The sequence below is a fragment of the Hakea prostrata genome, chromosome 8, assembly GCF_041222555.1.
Source record: "Hakea prostrata isolate BN-2017 chromosome 8, UWA_Hpros_2, whole genome shotgun sequence".
Taxonomy (NCBI): Eukaryota; Viridiplantae; Streptophyta; class Magnoliopsida; order Proteales; family Proteaceae; genus Hakea; species Hakea prostrata.
Window position 1 is genome coordinate 11,267,075 of NC_142607.1, and position 10,616 is coordinate 11,277,690.

At 38.4% G+C, this 10,616-nt stretch overlaps 1 protein-coding gene across 1 annotated transcript; it reads left to right on the forward strand.

Moving 5' to 3' along the window:
- The first annotated feature begins 1,606 nt into the window (after positions 1-1,606).
- Positions 1,607-5,964, forward strand: LOC149006872 (uncharacterized). The gene is made up of 4 exons (XM_089164512.1): positions 1,607-1,687; positions 1,929-2,105; positions 3,679-5,295; positions 5,651-5,964. The coding sequence occupies exons 1-4, from the start codon at positions 1,673-1,675 to the stop codon at positions 5,681-5,683; spliced, it is 1,842 nt and encodes a 613-aa protein (XP_089020638.1). The 5' UTR covers positions 1,607-1,672; the 3' UTR covers positions 5,684-5,964.
- Positions 5,965-10,616: the final 4,652 nt, after the last annotated feature.

A 10,616-nucleotide genomic window follows, 5' to 3' on the forward strand; every position in this document is an offset into this window, starting at 1 on the left:
AATTGCTCAAGTGCTGCACAATATTGCCGCAACACCTTGCAGCCTACGATCCAGATTGAGATTTGTCTCGGACACTAGTTTCACCTTATTTTGCATAAATAAAATTATTTGGGGTAAAATTTAACTACAAAATGAGTGGTCGAAATTTTGTCTTGACCACAAGTTTCAATTTAGACTATAGGTTGTACGGTGCTGTGCAATAATTGTGCAGCACCAAAGCTAAGTCCCTCATTTTTGTCTTCTCTTAGGAAGTGGTGGTAATATTAAAAATGAATAAATAAAAACTAACTGAGACTTATGGTGTAACAATAGATTCTAATTAATAAATTGAATAATTCAAGGGATAACTCAGTTGGTGGTGCTGATAATGTTTCAAAAATAAATACCCTTCTCAGATTGGGTTTGTTTGCCCAGGGATTCATCCAGACCAAACGGCTCACCCAAGTTCAACCGGTAAAGATCATCACGCAATTTGGTTTACTGAGTTTTTCTGGGACGGGGTTATGAGTTATGACTTATCATGATGTACACCACGGTCTGACTCGGTTGTCCACGTAAATGGAGACATGTAATGGCCACACAGGACATGTTCCATCCGTTTCCATTATCACAGATTCCCACGTGGCAAAATTTTTTATCTTAAACCCAACCGCAGTTTATCTATGGATCCGGGTCTGCTCCGACGTAACCAATTAAGTATAACTCATAAGTTATAAGTGTATAACCACCCCTGTATCGACTCGCGCGTTGTAGAAGTTAACGTTTCACGACTCTCACCGTTGACATCTGTTCCCGCCAGATTGCATCCCTCCCCACCAGTTTACCGCCAATTTGCTTAAAAGGTGGGGTGGGTTTTACTCCTAATAGAATCAGAGCCATTAATGAAATAGTTTCAATCCAACGGTCGCACAAATAGACACAGCAGTGCATATGAGTTAGTTATCCAAGACGACAACACAGTGACACACACCGCTCGGACCATATAACACATTGACGTGGCACACATACACCACTGTGATCTCGTCTCCAACATTTTGGTGGTCCCACCAGAAGGATGCCTATATTTGTCAGATTGCCCCTCAAATCATATCCCCATCCGACGGTTTGTTGACTAATGGAATCAGAACTTTGAAGTTCTTCTGAGTATGAATTAGTGTATACAATAGTTAGATATGCACCTTAATTCTAGACGTTTAAAGGGAATGTCAGCCACGTGTCGACGTATACATGACGGGATCCTTGTAGACGCTAAATGATGCATGTGTAACAGTCTTCTGCAACTGCAACATGACGCTTTTATAATGATTAAAACCGTTTCGCGTAACCCGTAACAAAAGATACACCGACGTTACACGCCAGTTGATGTATCGTCACAATCTTCACCGTCGATTTCCTGAAAACGAGAAGTCATTTCAAATTTGAAATTGGAATATGTACTTGGAGCCGTACTGTTCGTCGGATCCGATCCCTTCAGCCCCAGATCGGAACTCTGGAGCATTTTATCTTAGGTCTGTAATTTAGTAATTTAGGTGAAACAAGAGGGTAATCCGGTAATTAAGTCAGGACTTTCAGTTCATAACAGACAAGCTGCAAGCCTGCAAAGAAGGGGAGCGAACAACGACCTCCTTTCTTCTCTTCTAACCTGGTTTGAACTGAAAACGGCCATTAAAGGATGGAAGAAGTTGAAGTAAGAAGCTTAACTACGTGTTACTTTTTTCAATTACATCTCCTACTTCTTCCTCTCCATGCCACGGAATTTCATCTTTTTAATTTTTTAGTAATTTATTGGAACCGCTTTTTGATGTTATGTTCAATGTCAGTAGTGGATCGTTATCGAATTCATTCAGTAAACTACTTTTTGAGTTTTTTCTTCTTCAAGTTGTTGTTAACTTTCTTCTGCTCGGTATCATCTGTATTGATTTGAGTAGAAAATGGAGGCTTTGAAGAGAGTTTATGCTGATATAATCCTTAATACGGTGAAAGAGGCGGCGGCTCGTATTATGGTCTCGGAGCGCAAAACCCTCCGTTTCCAGCAAGATCTCTCTGCTGCAAAGGATGAGGCGCTTAATATGTTACTTCGTATGAAACAAATCATGGAATCCAGGGTAATTTTTTTTTTTTTTTTTTTCATTTGCAAGGTTGGTTGACTAGTTAATCGTAGTTTTGGTATGGAAATGATCATGGTTGTCCTTGCTTCTTTTCTTCACGCGTGTCTTAGTGTGCTTATTAGGTGATGTATGGATATCTGTGGATTTGATTCTCAGGATTGTTGCGAGATGTTACTTGATGGAATTGATTTATGATTGAGTTTTCAAAGTAGCATAGTTTGTTGTCCAGATCAATTACAAATATTTGGTTGTTTGTTCCTTCATTTAAGTGAGGCATTTGTCTGCTTCTGACTTGTGCTACTCCAATGTGTTTGCATTTTTCATCGAAATAGGAGTTGACATACTACTTTTGGGTTTTGGGTATACATTTCCATCAATGTATTATCCATTTGAGCAAACTGTTACCTGTTTTATTTCCGTGGAAGTGTATTATGAAGTTCTTGTTGAGATTTGGAATTAGGGTTCTCATCTGGGAAATTTGTTCCTTGGTTGTTGATGTAAAGGACTCAACACAAAGTGTTTAATCCTCTATCAGCTGGGCCAATATCTGTTTCTATTCAAGGTAAAAGTTGGCATTTTCTTGTTTATTTAGCTAGAAAAACTTGGATGGGTCTTTCTGGTTAAAGATGGACTGATGGAGCTTTATATGCCTCTTTTGTTCCTAGAACCATCATTGTCTTAATCAACATCTCTCTCCTGGTTGCTGTCCATACCTTTTCTTGTAACTCTTAAACTGTACCATATCATTGCTCCATATGGGTGCATCTGGCAGCCTTCTTGTAATATAGCACCTCTTCTGATTTCCCTTCTACTTATCACCTCAGGAAAATTCCTAAATAGTTAATTCATTATTTCAACTTCTCTGGTGTTCCTACTCATTCATCTCAGGTATTGCATAACTTAAATAAAACTGAGTTTGGTCTTTAGTTTCTAAATAATCGAAGTAACTTAAGACTATAAGTGTTATGCCATAAAGGAAGTACGCAAAATTAGAAGTTGTAAATTGACTAAGTTTTCAACTTGATGTCAGATCGTTGGGTGGGTAAATTCAGTGTGTTGGATGATGAATCAACTTGAAGATTCCAGTAGCTGATAGTGAATCATAAAATTTGGTTTTTCTTGTTTTTTTTTTGGAATCTTCAGCTACAGTATTCAGCTCTGATTTCGTCCTGAATATAATTATTTATTCGGGAATTCATAATTGTTGCCTGTTAGTTAGACAAAACCGTATGTTCCCAACATGTGTAATTGGTACTTAATATAGCTACCTCTGTGTGCCTATAGGTGTGTGCATGCATTTTGAAGCTAGGTTTGAATTCTTGTGTCAACTTCCCACCTCCACCAGGATGAGATTCTTGAGATCTTGAAGTGATGGGTTTATTTTTATATATATTTATTTATTTATTGGGATTTCAGATAGATGTTGTGGACTTTTGGTGGTCAAATGGGCATTGTTGGTTCTGAAACTTTAAGGGAAGCTTGTTTTAATATTTCTAAACATATTTAAACTTCCATTTTTAAGGATTATATACTTCATCTACCTATAATTACCTGCTTTACATTCTTTCAGATTGCTGAAGCAGAAAAAGCATCCCTGAGTCAACAGAGTAGGATTGAAGAGCTTGAGTTGCAGCTCCATGAAGCAGAGGAGATAGTAAGTGACCTGAGATCGGAGTTAAAAGGGATGCAAGATGAACTGGAGAGTTTGAAGAGTAACCCAGAGAAAGTTTTGAATGGACAAATGGCAATGGAGAATGTTACTTCTCTTGCAGAGGAATCACAGGAGGACAAGCCAAACAGTTCCAATGGTATTTTGTCCCCACCTCCTGATTCAGATTGCGGATGTTGTTCTTTATCAGAGAATGAGGCACATGTTGAGATCTCAGTTGATTCTCCCGTGGAGAATTGTTGTGCTGGAAACCCTGATTTAGCCTCCTTAATTATGCAAAGCAAAGAACCTGAGCTTTACAGGAATGGATGTACCCAGAGAATCCGTGCATTTGAAGGGAATCTTCTAGATGGAGTGAAGTTGCCTCTTCCTGGACATGAAGATGATCAGTGCCTCCACATAAAGAGTGATGAAATAGTTGAAGGAGGCTGTGCTGTAGTCTCTTCCAATAATGACAATATAGTGGTAGAAGAAAAGAATGTGGCTGAGTCAGAAGAAGTAATGCAGCATGATAGCAGCTGTGACAAAGGTCAAGCTAATAAATCCTTTCAAAGAATTTTTAATAAGAGAAGACGGACTAAATGCAAGGACCTCAACTACATGTCACTTGCTGATCCTTATGAACCAACATTTCCTGTAGTGGAGAAGAGTGTGGCTGAGTCTGAAGAAGTAATGCAACATGATAGCAGCTGTGACAAAGGTCAAGCTGGTAAATTCCTTCACAGATGTTCTAATAAAGGAAGACGGACTAGATACAGGAACCTAAAGTGCAGGCCACTTGCTGATTGCTGTGAACCATTGCTTCCTGTAGAAGAGAACAATGTGGCTGAGTCAGAAGTAGTAATGCAGCATTGTGATGGCTGTGACAATGGTCAAGCTGGTAAATCTGTACGCAGATTTTCTAATAAAAGGAGGCAAACTAGATGCAGGAACCTCAAGCAGCCTGCTGATTCTTGTGAACCAGCCGTCCTTTCTAATTCCAAGACTTCTGCTTACCGAATCACTGGCAATGTTGAGTGTGATAAAGATCCTTCAGGGGTAGCTGAGGATGAGGCCCAGAGAGAATCAGAATCCCATGTGGATAGTGAAGAAGCTGTCACTGAAGTTGTCAGTCCTCAAAATGTTACAAGAAATGACCCAGCATTAATGAATCAGTTAGTATTGACTAGGATGGAACCCAAAGCTGTGGAAAGTATAGAGGATACAGGTTCTGAACTGAACCCTGATCCTGTTCATGTACCATCAATTGATTCTAATGCCAAAGATACAAAACCATGTGAAACGATTACTGCTGCTCCTGCACAAGCTGCAAATGATAGGCTTCTCAAATACACCTTTCAGAGGAAGCGGAAGAAGGAGATCATGAGCAACCCAGATGAGAATGCTCTCCTTGAAAAGGAAAATTCTACCAAGAGGAAGACAGTGGAGATGCAAAATAGTGCAACAGAACCACAGAAGTCAAGCTTGGTAATTGAATCATCTCGAGATAGCAGGCGACTAGCGCAGGTTGCTCGTCAGGTGAACTTCCCTTTCCTTTAATGATTATTTTTAATGTGTGCTTGGAACTTAAATTTTCCACGTTTATTCTTAATTTTTGTCAATCACTTTATGGTCTTTAATAAAGATTAAGACTTTACTTGACTTATTGTGGCACCTGGACCAAGGGTCAAACTTCCATTATTTGCTTACATCAGTAAATCTGTGTAATTTCATCCAGCTCGGTTGCCATAACTATATGTTCTATCATTTTTTGTATTTTATCATATTGTATGTTGGTTTCCCTTTATGCTATGTATTGCTGAATGAATACTGCCTCTATTTTGTTCCTTACTGATTTCCAACCCCCCCCCCCCCCTTTTCCACTGTCTTGCAGCTCATTTCTTTGTCTGAGAAGAGGTGGTGGTAGTGGAGGGTCATTCCTTACATCTAATGGGAGAAACTAATAAGTTCTGAGGGAAAAAATTATCAAGAGAGATTTCTCGGTAAAGTTGGTTATTCACTTCTTGTAAGAGAGATTCAGGTTCCAGATATAAATATACATGCATTTTATCTACTAAGTTATGATAATCTTAATAATCGTCATCTTTGTTTGCCACTGAAAATATTATGCATCATGAAGCTGGTATGTTGTCTGTTCGCCCCTCTCTATACCCTCAGGTGGGTAATTTATTTGTCATCTGCAAACATAGGCTTTTTTTCAAGGTTGTTGTTTTTGGATGCTCTGATAATGCATGCTCCCATGTTCTGACTGGCTTGAGTCATGCTTTTTTAATTAGCCATAACAGTGACCTGTTACTTGTGCATGCAAACGTTTGCAGATAATCGTTCTTGTTGTGGTGAAGACCAATCTTAACCATGTGAAATGTTTCGAGGCCTAAACGCGCCTGGATGGCCCTTTTTTTTATGTCAGCCATAGCCAGGTTGGCATGAGTTTTGTTCAGAATTTTGAGTTCTTTGAAATGAATGGTTCTGCACCCTGAATTGTTTGGAGATCCTGTGTGTTTTCTTTTCTTTTTGGGGCGTTTTTGGGTACAGGGGCATTTCAGTCATTTTATACCTGAAGTAGGGGTTAAGGGCTTTCACCTATAACTATTTATAGCCAACTTAACACGGTTGAGAGGGGTAGAAAAATGGTTAGGTTTTAACATTGTTCATCTTCTTCCTCACAGTGAAACACATCTGCTCGGTCATGGCTGTTGCCTTCAGGTGAACCATGTAAATCTTGTTTCCTTTGTGTTTTTGCTCTGTTTTTCTGACAGTTCTTATGGTAGTAATTTGTAGACAATGATTTTTCCTGCTAAGAATGGAAAAAATAAAGAACAACCAGTGAATTTCAGTATTAACTTCAATTGAAGGTCATTTACTACACTCATGGATACCCTCAGTTCTTGTTTTTTCTATGATGAAAAACAGCATGAATGGATGGAATGTTTTCAAGTTTGCCCCATACCCCAATGTACAGGTAGCTACAGCCTGCAGCAGAGTACTGAAGACCACCATTGATTGGTTTCCATCTACGCACCATCAGAAATTGAGGTCTTGAGACCATTTAGATAACATTGGCTGTTTTTATTCTACAAGGTAATCAAATCAGGATTCAAACCTGGGCATTTTTGATGCTTTGACAGCCAGTATATCTTTGCTTAATTTCAGTGGGTGGTCGCCAGTACTCACTGCTGGGATTGAACTGCTAGCCATGTTTTCATATATTTTTATCTGTTTAGAAGACTGAACTGGCGAGATAATGCATGACAATGGCTGCATCAATGGTGTTACAAATGCTAATGGTGGATTAGTAGAGTGTGATTTGATGCCGTTCTGGTAAAGTGGTATGTACAAATGTAATATTGTACCATTGTCTAAACGTCAACTCTTTAGGATCAACTGATGAAATGGATGGAGATGGGAGTGACCCAGACCCACAAAATATAGCACACCTTATACATGCGAAAATCTGAGATTTTCTCAGTATTAAAACAGGACGAGACATACTTTCTATAGCAGATGCCCTTAGCATGGTAGCTGAACCTTACACTTTCTATCTTCAAGCCTAGATTGAAGAGAAGCAGGAACCACTGAACCTAATGTTAACTAAAGCCATTGACGTAAACTTCTATGTTAGAGTTTTGGTTCACTACTATCAACAACTGTACATAAAACCGTGATGTGGGCATTACATAAAATCCTTACCAAGCAAAGTTTTCTGGATTAATTTCATCCAGGAAAAAAAAAAGGGTTAAGAAAAGGAAAAATTTCTGTCCCACCCCTTTAGAGTTACATTGTGATTTTAATGCACGCCATTGAATTACACAATTTATCAATCAGATCCCCTATTACTAATGTAGTTGGTCTCAGTTAGGTTTATTTATTCATTTCTAATTTTATGTTTATATTTTAAGTTTAAAAACAGTACGAACCATATCTCTCAAACTTTGTAAAGATTTATGACTGGGAGAGAAATAAGTAGTAGATGGTAAAAAAAATATGAAAAAAATGAGTGGAGCATTAGGTTTTTTGCTCAAGGTTATTTTTGTCTTCTTGAAAAGTTTAATTTTTTTTAATATTAAATAAAAAATTGAATAGTTTAACCTTTTTGTATTTGGCATTAGGATGAAAAGTTTAAAGGCCCAAACTCCTAGGGGAGGTCTTGGGTTCGCACCCATTCGGCGGCTTTAATTATATATAAAAAAAAAAACTCCCTTGAGGATGTAATCGTGGTGCGCGCAAACTGGCCCGGATAAACCTCATATCTGAAAAAAAAGAAGTTTAACTTTGGTAGTCAACTCTTGACAAGGGGTGTTACTAACATATTTTCACCCTTCCGAAAAGAAGAAAAAAATCACCCCAAGTGGTCTTGTAGCTAAATTGGATCTCAGGGAGGCATTAATTATTATTTTTTTTGGGGGGGGGGGGGGGCGGAGTGGAAGGGTTTAGGTCTTTCCTCCCAATTGTCTATACAGTCATATGCCTACACTGACATGAGTGTGGAACCCACTCATACAAGAGTCCTGATTAGCTACCCGTCGAGGGAGCACTCTGTGCTCCCCGACGACTTTACCACCATAAATACAGGGGACCCAGAGGTTGGGTGATGGGAGCTTTTTTTTTATTTTTTACCTGTAGGTCCCACAGGATTTGTGGTGGTAAAGCCGTCGGGAGCACAAAGTGCTCTCGTGACGGGGTGGTGATCCGTTCCTCATAGAAGGCTTGTTTATGTCAAAATAGGACAAAGTGGATTTTACATTCATGTGAGTGTGAGTGTATGGTTATATGGGCTTGTTTATATTATCTTGTGAGTGTGACTGTGTGAGTGGCTATATGAGCATGTTGGGTTGTAAATCCCATGCTTTTACAAACAAGGAACGAACTGGCGAATCGGGCGAAACCAGCGAATATTCGCCAGAAAAAAATTTCTTTGTTATATATTATATATATAATACACACCCACATGTCAACGTCCATCTTTATGTAAAATTTTATTAACATTAAATAATATTAGTCTGACTTTTTTTCTCAACAAATCATTAATACAAAATTTGAAAAAACAACAAAAAGCACTTCAATGAGTCACATCATGTACCTACAAACTGCAAAACATCGATTGAAAATTTAAAAAAATAATAAAATATTGAACTTGTCAAATCAATATACTTATGTTTATGTTTTGCTTTTTTCGTTTTTTATAATCCTATGGTTTAACAACACGGAAATTAAAAAACACGAAAAATGGCGAGAAATACCGCTATTTCGCCGGATTGGCGAGATTTCGCCGTCGACAATACATTACAAATATTGTTTCTCCCCCTGGTATCGTTTCGCCCCGGTAAAACCAGGGAAATTAAGTTCCTTGCTTACAAATACGCATCCAAAAGTCACGACTTCAAGGTTTTTTTTTTAATTTCATTACATTTGGCATAGACTTACGACTTCAAAGGTACCTTTGCGCGGTGCGTATGAGAACGCTGGCGACGGAGACCAAACCATTGTTCCACGGTCCAGCGGCTGCCGTCTCGTGACGACTTTAACCGCCTTCAACGCTTGCACTCCTCGTAAGGAATTTTGGTTTATCTCAGTAATAGAGGAGAAACAATTCTTGGTTTCCTCTCCTTCAATCACTTTCGACTGCGGCGGTAGGGTTTTCCAGCTGAGCTCCTCCTCTCCTTTTTCAATATAATTCTCTGAGTCATTTTCATCAGTTTCAGGTGGCAATGGGGATTGCAGGTAAGATTGGAGACTTGGCATTCAAGGCCTTCGCGGCGTCGCTGGGTGTCGCCACCGTTTATCTCACTGCCACATTCTCCGTCAACGTCTACAGGGGACTAGCTTGGCACAAAGCTCAATCGGTAATTCTCCTCTTCCTCTATTCCAATCTTTTCCTTTTGTTATTTCTTCCTTCGTTCTCCAGTATCTCTAATCCTCCTATTGAAAGATGGTAGTACAATACTACAATGATTGATGCTGCATCGAGATGAATATTTTCCTTGAATTTTGAGACTCAAAAAACTAATTTGGAATCTCTAATTGCTCGATTGATTTTGTTTTTTTTTTTGGGTTTCCATAACTAACAAATTGTCTATTAGGGATTAACTATTATTTCCCCTTAAGTTCCTAGTACCTGTATGTTAAAGCCAACTAATAGCTAAAAACGAACCTAAGAATTGTAAATTGTGTATCTTGTAGGTGATATGACTGATATCATTGAAGTCAAAAGGCACAATAAGATAGAAAATGGAGAAGAGCTTCATTGCAAATGAAGAAACAAGTATGAGGCTACGAGCAGTGTAATTCTGATTTAGGAAGTTAAAACAACACCAAAGCATAATTGGATTCTGAGGTCAACCACTTAAACTACGTAGATAATACATAATAAATGAGATGGTCAAATGGGAACAAAACGCAGGTCGAGTTCTGATTGTGTGGTAATAAATCTCTGCTGATCTGGAGTTAAAGAAGCAAACCCATTGATATTAGTAGATTATAACTGTCAAATCAGGATAGCAGAATATTATAAGGGTCAATGGATTCTGATCACATGACATAGACCTCAGCAATATTAACCAACAGAAATAGTAGCTCGAATTTGTAATTAGATAAAACTGCTAAATTTGAAGTAGCAAAATTGGGAGGTAATAATTATCTCCAGAAACCTGATCTTCACTGAATTCTGTTTGAAAGCTTATTTCAACTAGCTGTTGACTGCCACAGAAGATGAAGATAATTGATAGTCGGATTTTGTTAATCAGATTAAGCTGAAAAAAAAAAGCTTTTATGCGAATCCTTGGACAGTATGGAATATGCATATAACTACGGATGACTTGCTTAATCATGTGAAGGATAAA

Bases quoted from the DNA above. Each gene is read 5' to 3' on its own strand.
- LOC149006872 (XM_089164512.1), top strand. The intron at 2,106-3,678 runs GTAATTTTTTTT...ACATTCTTTCAG, and splicing joins AACAAATCATGGAATCCAGG to ATTGCTGAAGCAGAAAAAGC. The intron at 5,296-5,650 runs GTGAACTTCCCT...ACTGTCTTGCAG, and splicing joins TAGCGCAGGTTGCTCGTCAG to CTCATTTCTTTGTCTGAGAA.